The sequence below is a fragment of the Puccinia triticina genome, chromosome 1A, assembly GCF_026914185.1.
Source record: "Puccinia triticina chromosome 1A, complete sequence".
Classification (NCBI taxonomy): domain Eukaryota; kingdom Fungi; phylum Basidiomycota; class Pucciniomycetes; order Pucciniales; family Pucciniaceae; genus Puccinia; species Puccinia triticina.
In genome coordinates this window covers 5,125,956-5,140,464 of record NC_070558.1, presented here as the reverse complement: position 1 = coordinate 5,140,464, position 14,509 = coordinate 5,125,956, and the positions used below count along the sequence as shown (strand labels likewise).

At 43.5% G+C, this 14,509-nt stretch overlaps 1 protein-coding gene across 1 annotated transcript; it reads left to right on the top strand.

Moving 5' to 3' along the window:
* Positions 1–9,885: 9,885 nt before the first annotated feature.
* Positions 9,886–10,516, top strand: PtA15_1A572 (uncharacterized protein; the record flags this gene model as incomplete). Its single annotated transcript, XM_053165613.1, has 2 exons — positions 9,886–9,912; positions 9,992–10,516. 2 exons carry the CDS (start codon positions 9,886–9,888, stop codon positions 10,514–10,516), a joined length of 552 nt encoding a protein of 183 aa, XP_053016787.1.
* Between the last annotated feature and the right edge of the window lie 3,993 nt (positions 10,517–14,509).

The following is a 14,509-nucleotide window of genomic DNA, read 5'->3' as shown; positions in this document are numbered from 1 at the left end:
TCTTACCACCGGTATCATGTGGTGTGGAACTACTCAAAGGGGAGAATAGAGCTTGAAAGGGAAATGGATAGCAACACTAGTACTAATGTAAGCTATGCAAGGGTGCTGATGAGGCTGCCTTCCTGACTAATGCTGAGGGGATGAGGGTAACACTAAGAAAAAGAAGAAAAGGTGTGGCTGATTTCCACTTGATCTTAGGAGCTAGTACTATGAGCTGACTACTGTCTACTGAGGGTGAGAGGGTTGGAGCAATGGTTGAAGGGGGAAAGAAATTGGCAATGATTCAATGGCAATGGGTTGATGAGAATGGGCACTATAATTTCTGTATCTAAAATTCTCTATATATTCTCCATTAGGTACAAGTGTGGAGGGGAAGGACAGTTCTTATATGAAGGAAGGATGAGCACAGACAATGAAGAGTTCTGGCTATGGGAATGGAGGTTATACAAATGGGGAAAGGTTCTGGCTATGGGAATAAAAGCTTGTACAAATGGGGAAGGTGATGTGAACATAGTAACAACTTGTAATGATGAGCACTACTGAAAGGGATAAGCACAGATCCAATGATGTAATGTGTACAATAGGCATAGTACATAATGAGCAATGTATGTAAAGGGTTTAGCATGTGAGAAAATAGCTGTGAAAAGAATGTGATTTAATGATTCAACTAAGTTACTAATGGAATGAGTATTGTAACTAATGAAGACTGTAAGGTTTCTGTAAGTCTTATATCCTTTATAACTATTGAACCATAGAAGATAAGGGGGTACTATGTATGAGTGACTATAGGTGAAATTTGGCGTAAAATCTGAATATGCAATGATAATGAGTTATTTGTGAAGGGTTATGGGGAAATGGGTAATGTAATGATGAATATATGTAAAGGAATGCAATAAAATACTACTTATAGTTTGGAATGGAGCACCACAGTGGGTAGAATTTTAACTGTGGGTGGACTATTGGATTACCCAATTCCTGGAAAGTGGGATATGGAATTCAGCACACATTCAATTTGGTCACTGGTGAGAGTCATGATCAATGATTAAGAGTAATACTGGACGACTTCCCGTCAAGTCTGAGAACCTCCCAGATCTCAATTTACACACCCAAATTCTTGATTTTTGACAAAAAGAGAAGTGTTTTCCCAACCCTACAATTTATTGATTTCATGTGCACTGGTTGATTTTTTGATAGGTGTTTTAATTTAGGATTTAGAGGGGCATCTAGAGCTCTCTAAATGACGACGGGAAGTCATCCACTTACATGTTGAATCATATCTATCAGACTGAGGTAGTAAAATGTATTATCAAATAAAGACACATGCTTATGGATTTTAATATCTAAACCTTTTCTAATAAATTCCCGTTTTCTCTTTATGCTATCCCAATGTGGAAGTTCTATGCCCAACAAAGTGAGAATGACACGGAGCTGGTGATACATGGTCCGTGACAAACAATGTCCCAGCATGAGAGCAGAAACTAAATACTGGGGTTAAGTATTGGCATATCATCCAAAAAATCAGCCTCTGACCCCAAATAAACTATTCAGATGAAAGAGACAGCTAACCTCCAGCTTGGATCTGAAAGAAAACCAAGATGAATTATTGACTGCTTCCACAAATTGATGATTTGGCAGATCAGCATCACCAGGGAATAAAACTTCCTCATCCATCAATCCTGCAGCCAATGCGGTGTGAAGCCACTGAGCCATACCCTGTGGGCCACCCATAACATCACCAGTATAATCTGACCCAAAGCCAAATCCTTCAGGGTTGTTCACATCCACATCCACTGTTTGAGTTATGCCAGGACCACCAGTTGGCCAGTCTGTTTGGTGGGGAGAATCATCAGGATTTATTTGCACCTGGGGCTCTGAGGGATCATGGTTCCAATTGTGAGGTAGTGAGGAGGCCTGTGTTTGTGAATATTGGGATGATTGTGCTACCTGGTTTTGAAAAGCTTGTAGTTCATTCCACTTGTTTATATGTGTGCGGGTTTGAAGATGCAAAGGAATATTGTCCTCCTTTGCCCATTTGGATTTACACATAATGCATCTGTATCTGTATGTGCCATCAGCATACAAAAGGGGCTCAAAACCTGAAGCAGTTATAATAAACCCAACAAAAATCATGAAAAATCAGATCACAATGTGCAGACCACATCATTCATAATTGAACCCAAACCAAATAAACATATTCTTACCAGCATGAATGTTTGGGTCACCCGCTGGCGGTCCTTGGGGGGCTTGCAGGAATGGAAACATGGAAATGCAGAACTATGTGATTCAACAATATCTGGATCTTCAGAACATCCAGGTCAAGGTTTAAGAGTTATAAGAATTTGGACACCCAAAAAACTTATAGATGAGCAGAAATGTGTTTTTTTCCTTGTTTAATTTGAGGAATAAAATTTTGGGGGACTGCTTGATTTTTAGAAGGGAGAAGGGGGAAGATAGCTTGAATGAAACCAATCTAAAGATAAAACTACCGGCAAGGTGGCTGCAAATGTTTTTGCTTGTGATTTGTACAGGCCAGAAGGCATAAAAGGTCTCAAAAATATGTTACCATCTGGCTGTTGTTCAAAAGGCAGGAACAAGGACTCCCTTTTCAACCCGGTTCAAGTGGTGGGGAATCAGGATGTGTTGGCCCCCCCACTTTGCCACACAGTCTGCAGCACATTCCAGCACTTTCCTTTTTTATCCGACTTGATCGGAAACTTCATTGTCTGCCCTCTCCATCCGCTGTTTCCTGCCTCTTCAATCAGTCAAATCACCACCCCCTCCCTGATCAATTGTGCTGCCTTGTATCAACATGTAAGTTTTATCTCCAATGGATCATGTATTCTTGACAATCTACCTTTATGTTTATTCGTGCTGAAAACATCCCAAGCTCCTCCCAATCAGCTGAAACATTACCATCAGCTGGCCCGAGTTTGGAAACTTTGATATAACTCAAGGCAAGTAACATCCTATAAAGCTCCGTAATTTACCCCTGTTTCACTGATAGACCTTGCTTGCACACAACAACCCAAATAGATGTCGCAGCCTCATAGTGGTGAACAAGTTGGATGGGAGCAACTCGAGAGCAATTATGATCCCTTGGGGACCAATCAGGCATCACCTCCTTCCCCGCATGCAGGTCAAAACATCCAAAACAACCCCGCCCGCCTCGCAGGTGTCAATCCAAACGTTGGTCCGAATTGTGGAAACAACCCCGCTGTCTATCATGGCATTGGTCACCCCATCGGAGATAACCATGCCGGGCTTCCAGGTGAGAGTACAAACTTTGGTTGCAACCTTGGAAACAACACCTTGGGCTACAGCTTATCCGGATCCAGCCAAGTTGGAGATCCAGTCTCACTTGCACCAGCGGCTGGCCAATTGACCAGTGAGTTCATCAACCCCAACCAATCACTCAAAAACCCAGTCAATCCACCTTGTCCAAGCCACATTGGGCCAGTCCGTACTCCTTCTCTCTCACGGATTGCTCCCTCGCCCTCCCCTTATCCGATGTCGCCTTTGCCTGGAGGCAACCATCAGTTGTGGTCTCCAAGCCCAACCCGCTCTGATCCCCGCAATAGCAGCCAATCATCTCAATCGAGTACAACCGAGTCTCAGGTTCCCTCGCATGAAGACCTTCAAGTGATGCAGGATGCTCTGCAAGCAATTGAGGGCACTTTCTCTCTCAGCAACAAGCTGATTCGATGGTCTCAGCCCCTGTTTCAGGTGAATGCTACGCTCATGAGCCCCGTTCAGATAGACTGATTCCTTCTTTCCTTTTCCATATGACCCCAGAAGCCCGAAACATTGCCGTTCTCCTCTTGCCTCTCCACAATGGCTCCACTGCCCGTCAGCCCTCGCCGATTGCGCCAATCACCATATCTGACCCATCTCCGGTCGTGACATTCAACAATACCATGAAGAATTTCGTCCGTGAAACTGCACGCGAGGTCCTACTTGAAGAAAATATTCAATCTTATGGCAGCCGGGCAGCTACGCGGTTGCGTGTAGCTGACACACCCGTTAAAAGGGTCAGGGTAAGGATTTCTATCTATATACAAGTGCTTTTGGGCTTTTGACACCAAAACTGACAGGAAAATGGTTCCTCAGTCCACCATTGATAAACGGAGCGGATCTGAAGAGTTCCGCGCGGTCCATTTGCCGCCCAACTACGACCAAGGCAATGCACTTGACAAACTTGTTGCTGATACTGTCAAATTTGAGAAGGCCTCTCTCGCAATTCTACTCAAGACAGGTTTGACCGGGGAGGGACCACTGGCAAAGGTCCCCAACCTTTATGCACTGATTGCAAATGTATACTCAAGCTTCCATCCACTTTTCAAAAAGCTTGATGACCAACAAATCCACTCGCAAATCAGCAAAGGCGCCAAGATCCGTTTGTGTTACATGCGCTTCATGGCCAACTACAATCAAATCAAACAGAGCAACAAACAAATATCATTCTGGGACGATATGGACAAGGATCTTACAAGACTTAGGAAGAAGTCAACCGCATACGGTGTTGCTTATTCCCAACTCATATTCAACCTTGACAAACAGACATGGGATGGTGAGAAGGCAGTTCACGACATTCCGCCCAAGAAACAACAACCCCCGTCCGAAGAAGAGATTGAACAGCAAGTGGCAATCATCAATGCCCAGCGCAGCAAGCAGGTTAACATTGACTAGTCTGATGCCCTCCCCGATTGTCTCTCTTCCTTGCTCCCCCCCATCTCTCCACTTCTTTCACATACCAAACTATCTATACTGAGTGCCCCTTTGCTGAGTGCCCCTTTGAGTGGCACTGTTAGCCATTCTCTCTCTTCTCTTTCTACCGTTCTCTCCTCACAAACACTCTCTCTGATTCTAAACATCAAATACACGTATTAGCAAGCTATGAAATCTTATTTTATTACTGTTTGTTTGAACCTGAGGAATATATACATGAAATATTGAGATTCCAGTACGTGGGGGCAGCCCAATATGAGTCGGTTGGGATGGTTACGCAATACATGCGCGCCGGGTCGAGCAGCATTTGAGCCGGTCTATACTTCAAACGGGCCAGGCCGCGCAGCATTTGAGCCGGGTCTGATGGGTCCCCACTTAAATATTCTTTGAACAAAGGGCCCCTGTTTGAATATTATTAGAACCTCTTTTGAGTATTGTTCCAAGTCCGCACTCAAAGAACATCCAAAGTCTCATGTTCTTCAAATCTGCTTTGAATTATATTCAAATCTATCTCAAGGGGCCTTTTGGGGAAAACTTGAAGGAGGATTTTCCTCCGGAGAAACTCCAAATGGTGTTCGAAGGACTCCCAGGTCTCACTTTGAAGCTCCTTTGATTTTCAGTACAACCAGGGTCTGTGACGTCCCTGCCCGCTGGCGGGGAATTCGAAGATTTTCCGAGGTTGATTTGGATATCTTTCAAAATTTTGCGTCCGCCGTGTATTCAATATTTCTTTACCAAAGGCCTCCAGCACAGTTATGGAAAAAAGTTACGGTAAAGCACTCCCTGGGGAGTGGGAACATATCTCCCCTGGTGTGTGGATCTCAACTGAATCTTGCAAGCCCCCGGAAAAGTTGAGATCCTTGGGAGATCCAGAATTTCAAGGTCTGAGATTCAATCCAGATCCCAAAGACCCGTTTGGCTGGCAAAAAATCTCATAAAAATCTGATATCCAGGCTCTGGCACTCCAGCAAGCTGAGATTCACCTATTTTGGTGAATCTCACATGAGATTCTGGATCTCACCTGCCTTGGAATCAAAATAAAAGACACAAGTCCTTTCTTTTTGGTCACCTTGTCACATCACCACCTCTACCTGCACAAATACAACCCTCTCCAAGGATGCCACCACAACACACACACCCGTTTGATTACCAGTTCAACTGGTCATCAAGGCACCCTCTGGAAGACTGGAATATGTATACCCCTCTGGAAAACCGGTGAAACTGGTCATCCAGAGGTGTTGATGACCGGTTCAACCAGTCATCCAGAGGTATACATTTCCTCTGGATGAGATGACCGGTTGGACCGGCTGCCAAGAGTATGTGTATGTACCCCTCTGACTGGTTCAACTGGTCAGAACAATCATCCAGAGGAGGATACATCCTCTTGATGACCAGTTGAACAGTTCATCAAGAGATTGTATGCTCCTCCGGATAATCAGTCAAACAAGAGATGGATACATTCTCTCAATGATTGGTTTGCGCAGTCATCAAGAGGTAAACATCCTTTTCATGACCACTGGTGTGGAACTCCTAAAAGATCAGGAAAGAGCTATGAGGGGAAATAGTCAACTACACTATTAACAATGTAGAATAGGCTACAGGTGCTGGTGAGGCTTCCCTCTTGACTAATGCTGATGGAGAGAGGGTTACACTAAGAAAAAGAAAAAGGTGTGGCTGATGATTCTCTTTGACTTAGATGACTTTAACACTTTATGAGCTTGAGGTGTATCAATCCTACTGAGTGAGAGAGGAGAAGTGAGATGGGGAAAAGGCAGAAGCCTTTTGAGACACTAGGAGATGGGTCAAGGCTCTGAGGTAAAGGTAATAAGATGTATGCTGGGGGATATATTTCAGTGGGGGTGAAATGTAATCTAAGGTGAGGTGTAAAAGGTGCTACAAGGTGTATGTGGGGGAAGGTGCATAAATAGTGTAGTGGGTGAAAGTGCATGATGGGGATACAACATCTAGAGGGGTGTTTATATATGTGAGAAGTACTACAGGGGGGTAATACATGATGAGCACATACTAACAATATCTGAAGATGAGCAGTAATGATGAAGCTGCAATGACCAAGGAGTGTAAATGAAATGTAACTATGTAAAGGATGAAATAATGATGAGCAGAAGTAAGAATGTACATAATGAAGATGAGCATTTGGTAATAACTACAAGAGCTATGAAGGAATGTACTGCTGATTCATATGAAGGGAAGAATGTATAATGAAGTTATGTAAGATCTGCAGTCCTATGTAGCTATTATACTAATGAATGATGTATGTAATAAGGCTAAGGATATGTATGAAGAAAATACCTGCCAAAACTATGAATGCTAATAACTTCTGATCCATTTGAAAATGCTAGGTGAAATGAGTGGGTGACTAGGGGTAAAATGGGGTGTAGAATCTGAATATGAAATAATAATGAGGGGTTTTGGAAGGTTTTATGAGATATGGAAGTGGTGGTATGAACAGGAACAGGATTAGAGCCGGTTATTTTTCCGCTCTTAGGTACATACTCTTGTTTTCTTTCTCTAAGTCTCTGAGCTTGTCAGATAGACATTTATCTAACAAGGAATATTATTTTAATACGGACTTACTTCGCGCACTGCAGAAAACTCTTCGCGCACTGTGGGGGTCGTTGTCTCGACGTCCAGCCCCCAGTGCGCGCTTCTGCCACAGCTCTTCGCGCACTGCATTTTCCGCCAAAAAAACGGCTTGCATTTCTTGAGATATTTTTTGATGAATCAGTAGAATGGCTTTTTATGATCCCCCTAAAAAATAATCAAGTCATTTAGGGGTCTCCTTGAGCCTAGAGAAAATTGAAATGAAAAAATCATATTTTAACGCGGCAGGGACCTGTAATATCGCTTCCTGTGCCCCAGTAGCCCCAAAGATTTCACAGTATCATGGCACATGTGCAAATTCATGACCTGATAATTTTCAGAATTTTTCCCAGAGATATAAGGGGTGCGCGGCAGGCTTAGTAGGAATTACTGCTAACTGTATAGCTTTTTTGTTAAACACTCAAACAGTCCCAAAATTTCAGAAATGTTTTCATTTTGGATATTCTCCGCGCAATAAATTTCTTGGCAATAGTGTGTCATGATAACATGAGATGTAGTGCGGCGGGCTTAGTTGGAAAATGACTGCTAACTTATCTCATGTTTTAATGACACACTATTGCTAAGAGCTTTATGGCGCGGAGAATATGCAAAATTGAAACATTCCTGAAAATTTCAGACTGTTTCAGCGTGTAAAAAAAAATCTATACATGTAGCAGCCATTTTCCTACTAAGCCCTCCGCGCACCCCTTATATCTCATGTTATCATGACACACTATTGCCAAGAAATTTATGGCGCGGAGAATATCCACAATGAAAACATTTCTGAAATTTTGGGACTGTTTGGGTGTGTAACAAAAAAGCTATACAGTTAGCAGTAATTTTCCTACTAAGCCTGCTGCGCACCCCTTATATCTCATTTTATAATGACACACTATTGCTAGAAATTTCAGGGAATCAATTTGAAGCATATTTCCCTGTGATCTCAAAATTTTGTGCCTTTGGTGTGTGTAACAAAAAAGTTATACATATACGCAAAATAATAAACGCAAGACCTATTTGGGCTACAGGAAAGCTGGTGAAAATTCTGAAAATTATCAGGTCATGAATTTGCACATGTACCATGATAATGTGAAATTTTGGGGCTACTGGGGCACAGGAAGCGATATTACAGGTCCCTGCCGCGTTAAAATATGATTTTTTCATGTCAATTTTCTCTAGGCTCAAGGAGACCCCTAAATGACTTGATTATTTTTTAGGGGGATCATAAAAGCTCATTCTATTGATTCATCAAAAAATATCTCAAGAAATGCAAGCCGTTTTTTTGGGGGAATGCACAGTGCGCGAAGAGCCGTGGCAAAAGCGCGCACTGGGGGCGGGACGTCGAGACGACGACCCCCACAGTGCGCGAAGAGTTTCTCGCAGTGCGCGAAGTAAGTCCGTTTTAATATTGTGAAATATTTTAGTCACATCTCATTGCACAAACTTATTTTTGGACAACTGAATTCACATCAAGGCACATCAAATAATCATATTAGGATATTACAGGTAAACAAAACAGCTATCACCTGATTTTCCACATATATTGGAGTTACCACTCTCAAATGATAAGATATAAATTGGTAGGCTGGTTTCAAGTGAGACTTGAGTGGAGGTAATATTTTGCAATAAGTTAATCACAATATGAAAGTCAATGTTAACAATCCTGGAGCTGGATATTTACAAATTCAGGGTTGCAGAGAGAACCCTCAATGTTCAAAAAAAAGCTTTGATATGAGATGACCTGTTTGGATGAACCCATGTGCACTATAAAGGGGCAAATTTATAACACATGACCCAAATTTTGACCCCCATCCCACCAAATTTTAGAACCCCTGGGTGTCACATATCATCAATATGCCCATCAAACAATTTTTAATACAGGTGTAGCATGTTACCATCAAGTGGTTGATCTTGTTTTGAAACCTGTTAAAGCAATCTCACTGAGAGTGTGAAATTGAAATTTAATGATCGGCAGCTTGGACAAGAAAACAAGTCTGGCTAGCCTGCCAATGGGGGATAATACATTTTGGGTTTGCAGCGGCGGAGCCGCTTTGGTCTCTAGTCATTATAGGTGTCTGTCAGTCAAAGAGTCTTTTGATCGCGCTTCCGATTATAACCAAAATTTACATCAAATGTTTCGACTTGCGAAACGCGGGCTATAAGGCTTTCAATACGCCGGAAAATTAAGCGAATATTGGCTGAATCGATGTAGATTCAACTTAAGCCACAAGGCCATTGAGTTGTTCCTTGAAACGAGATAGTTTAGGAACAAAACAGGTTAGACATTTTTCGGACTCGTGTGGACTGAAGAAGTCACCCAACTTTCTTATGTATATGTTTGTATGAGATAAATCAGTTCGCAGGCTTCACATTCCTTGGCATGAGTATAGCATACAGAATGGATCACCCTATCTCCAGCCACAGTCTCTCTTGAGTAGTCTTCGTAACCAACCGGAGAGTCGTGAAGCACCAGGATCCTCCACCACCCATTTTGCCACTGATAAAATTCTCTTCTATCCGTAATCTTCGTCAATCATATCTGTGGTACTTGGTCGAAAAATGTTGCTCCTACAAATACTGGTTATAGTTGAGTTTGCTGACTTACTTTCCTCTACAGGTGTTGTACAAAAAATGAAGAAATTTCTAACTGAATTGGTTTGCATAGGCATGTGCTGTTATTGGCCCAAGTTCCTCTCTACCGATGCATCCAGAGCCGGCTCAAGCAGCAGCCCATTCAGGAAGTTTGCATCAGAATACGGGTGGACCGATGCATCCAGACGAATTCCGCATTAACATCGATGATCCCGCTGGTGCTCCCGCGGCAACGCAAGAAAGTCATAGACCTGAGCCTCACGACTTGGGACATTCACCCGCAAGCATCAACAATCAGGACGGTCGGCGTGGAGGTCATCAGTCTCATTTAGATTCCCAAATCGCCCAAATTCTGCATCGAAAACGATTGACAAACCGTCGGTTGCACCGTGCAGCACTCTTTCCTGCTTGGATAACTTTTTCGTGTTATATGTACATGACCACATTCGGGCCCCACGCCTGTACCGAGGCAGCGCGAAAAAGTGCCAATATTATTTTAGTAGAAGATGTTCTTTTGGCTCTTATTGCTTCCCTTTTAGTTTATCTCTCTAGTGCTCTTTTCTCCTCATATGCTGCAACAAGAACACTATCGATTTGACTTGAAAAATTGCGAAGTCCTATTTGAGCAAACTCAAAATGAAGAAAAAAAATGCCTTCTCTCTCAGTTTATACTAGAAATAAAAAGCAAAAAAAGCCAAATTTCCATTATTCCATTGGCTCATCCCATCACAGTCTTAAACATTTTTTGGTACTTGTTTGATAAATTTTGATGCTTATCTTTGCAGTCCTGGATCTTATAACCAATTTAAGATTCATGCCAGTTATCCAAATTAACTCCACCACTCAACTCTTACTCCTCCTATCTGTCAGCTGACTGCTAGCCCAGTAGGCGCAGCAACTGACAAACCCACGCTTGAGCGCGGGCGAGCCGGCTTCTACTCGAGCCGCGCAGCAACTGATAGTCCGCGAAAGATCGCTGGCGCTGTTATCAGCGGGCGGCCCGCTACGCTTTTCGCTGTTTTTGCGGGGAGAAAAAAGTGCTAGATTGTTAGCGAGCTTTTCTAGCTGCCCGTAGCGGCCTTTCGCTACGCTGACCGCTGAAACAGCGGGGAACCGCTTCTCTGATCGCTAAACAGAGTTGAGACCCGCTGAAATAGCGATTTTTGGTCGCTGAAGGCGCTGAGCGCTGATTTAGCGGAAATAGCGCTGCGCTGAGTAGAGATGACAAGCCAATCTCTGTTAGTATCTACAAGCAGGGGGAAGGGGGAGATAAAGAAGAGGAAGAGATGAAAGGAAACACGCCGGCTTACCTAGCTCAGCAGAGATGACAAGCCAATCTCTACTGAGCAAGGAGGGGCGAGGGAACAGAAGGACTAAATACGGGTTCGTTTGAGATCCTTTGATCCATCTTGTGACACCCCCAAGGTGGGGGGTTACAGCAGATTGGATGAGAAATTGGTGTTAATAGTAAGCCAAACAAGTTATAAATCATGGCCTACATTTTTCAGAAGAAGCAGCAGGGAAATAATTTTGGAACTGAATCAACCAGAAAAAACAATAAACCAATGAAGTTCAAAGGCTGTTCCACTTTGGTGCAAGGAGCCACAAGCGGCAGTGTTGTCAAGGAGTTAATGGCTGCATTGATTTTGGGAGGTCGTAAGCAGAAATATCTCTAGTTGCGCGTAAGTTCCTTTGAGCAATGTTTTGGGTATCCCTCAATTGAAAGAAATTTATAAGATGCTCAAGATGTATGACTTCTTTGTTGTAAAGCAATTCAGCGGTCCTGAACACCAATTGCTGGAGTAAAAGGAGATCAAAATAATATATAATGTGAAGGGACTGCAACATTGACAAAATTGCCCCCATTTTATGCAACAGATTATTCAATCTTTCAAGCCAATCCCATGTTACCATATTCATGACCACATGTAGAAGAAACCCATCAATTGTTTCTAGTTGAAGATCCGCATGCAAGAGATTTGTATTTATCTGGTCCGGCGTCCAGTTTTTTCCCTTTTGTCAATAATTCTTTGAGTGAATTTGTGAAGCTTGTGCCCTTGAGTTTGTCAAGCTTGGTTAATCTGGAAGGAGGTGACCATTGATTAGAGATCTCAATCTTCTGAATAACGGTTACATGAATCTGGATAGAACACTTGCCCCGTATCACCATATCAAGGGACAAGCCCCATCCGCTTCTCGGTGAGCTTAGGGCCTGTACCATAGGAAATTTGTTTTTTGCCCGCGCGAAAAACAAGTTCCTTTTTTTCAATATTGTGTTTTTCGGAACCGCAAAACAGCCTGTTGATAAACGCGTACCACAGACTCCCTCTATTGACCTGATCAAACATACAGACAAACTTGTCCACCCATCAAGACACCAACAGCCACCCGATCCCATCAAGGCACCGCACAAATCACCCCGGCCATCCAGCACTTCTGAAACAATGATCAATAACCAGATTGTTGCCGCCCTGGCTGCTGCCGGAGCAGCAATTATGGAAATGGATCGCATATTGATTACACTAGCCGCCGCCGGAGTAGCTTGCAAGTATCTCGGGAGTCTGTGGAATACCTACGAGGCGTATTATGGCGATGGAGGGCAAGCTTGATACACTTGATTCCTACTGGATGAGGTCAGGCCCGAGCTCTTCCGCGAAATCACCAGGATGGAACGCACAACCTTCGACAATCTAGTGGCAGAATTGACGATGAATGGCCTCCTGAAGAACGGCCGATCAGTCTCTGTTGAAGAACAGGTCCTAATTTTCTTGGATATTGTGTGTCACAATAACAACATGCGCCAGACAGCATCAGTTTGAAAAATTCTCTTTGAGGGTGTGTTTCAAGCAGCTTGGCCCAAAATTTTTCATTGGCAGTCACCGTTTGAAGCTCCTCATCCCACCCGAATACGCTTTGGTCTTGAAGAAACTTGAAGTCAAAGAAAAGTTTTTGGAGGGCGTTCTTTTGGTTCCTGCATTGATCACCGGTAAGATTTGTTCCAAGCTTTTTGTTGAGTTTTTTCACAACCACCGGCCAAGCTTCCTTCTTCAAACCGCCATTATTGGTTTGTTTTCCAGCAGCATATTGTGTTGCTATAAGCTCCAGCAGGGCCGACCGTTTGTTGTTTGTCCAGATGTGGGGTGGTGATTTGGATTCAACATCGTCATTGTTGTTGTTTTGGTCGTCCTTGGCTTTTTTTAGGTTTCTTGAGAGCAGCTTTTGTTGGTGGTGGTGGCTTTGTTGCAGGCATGCTGGATGGTACGGTGGGTGGTGGGGTGTCCATGAGGACTGCAGGATCAATATTTTGCATTTCCATGAGCTGACCGCCAGTGATGGGCAATGATGAGCGGCAAGACCGGAAATTGGGTGAAGAAACAGGGTCAGGCCTGTTTCTGGAAATCGATCGTTTTGAAAGAAAAACAACATTTGGTTCTCCTCAAAACCATGTGTTGTGGTACATGTTTTTTGGTGAAAACTGTTTTTCACAAAGAAACTTGTTTTCCGGGCGGAAAACAGTTTTCTGGACCGCTATGGTACAGGCCCTTAGCCTTGAACAACCAATGTCGCCTGCAAGCCTCAATTAACTGCAAAATATTGTCTAGTTCTTGGATTGTTTCCCGTAACTCCTCACTCCGGTATATCAAAGTCACTCCATTTTCCCGTGGGTTCTTTAGCTTCCTGCTGTCAACACACTTGCCGATGATCTGCATTTTTGACGCAACTTGTTGCTTGAACATTGAGAAATGTGTACCCAAAAGACTAAATTCATCTTCCACTGCTTTTTGTCCTGTTAATTATTCAAAGTGTTCCTCATCAATTCCCAAAATTGTTGAAGTGTTGAAAAGAAAGTGATGCGATGGAACATAGTAAGTACTTTGTATCCATTCCGGCAAGACGGTAACCCCGATATCTGACAGATTTTAATCACGAAAAGCCACTTCATTTTAGTTTAGTTTATTACGCGGTTAAGCAGGCAACTGACGTTTATGAGCAATTGGAAGCGCGGCTGGTCGGGGGACTGGAGATCCATTTATGAGCAACAAAATGATGTCGGAACTCAAGGGGTTTTGACTATTCACGGCAACTAGATACAGAAATAAAGTGGTTCCCGTATTTTGAGGGACATTTTCAGTGAATCACATGATTTGCGTATTTAGTATAAACCGTGGAGGAGAAGAGGAAACGGAGGAGAAAAAAACCTTCTAGTGCTGCTTGATTTGCTTCATGCCTGATTTGCATTGATGGGGTAGGCCGGGCTTTGTAGTGAGCCACCTGACTGCATATAATTAGAAAGGTAGTTGTTTGCGCTTCGCAAACATGCTCTGCGTGGACTGGGAGGCGTGGAGTAGCAGCAGCAAAAGTTGAGTGTCTATAGCCGGATGGGCGGAGCTAGGGCTTCGTGCTAAATTAACTGTAGCTGTGCCCGTGACACCCAAACACCGGCTCCAAGGTTTGGCTCTGACGTTTCCTGCCATACCCTCGCCCTCGCACCGGGCTTGGGTATCCTCTACCTGTACGGCCAGCGCCTCAGCCTCAAGACGACAAGGGCGCCTTAGGCCGCCTTCCATGTTTCCTTTCCCTGTTTCTGTGC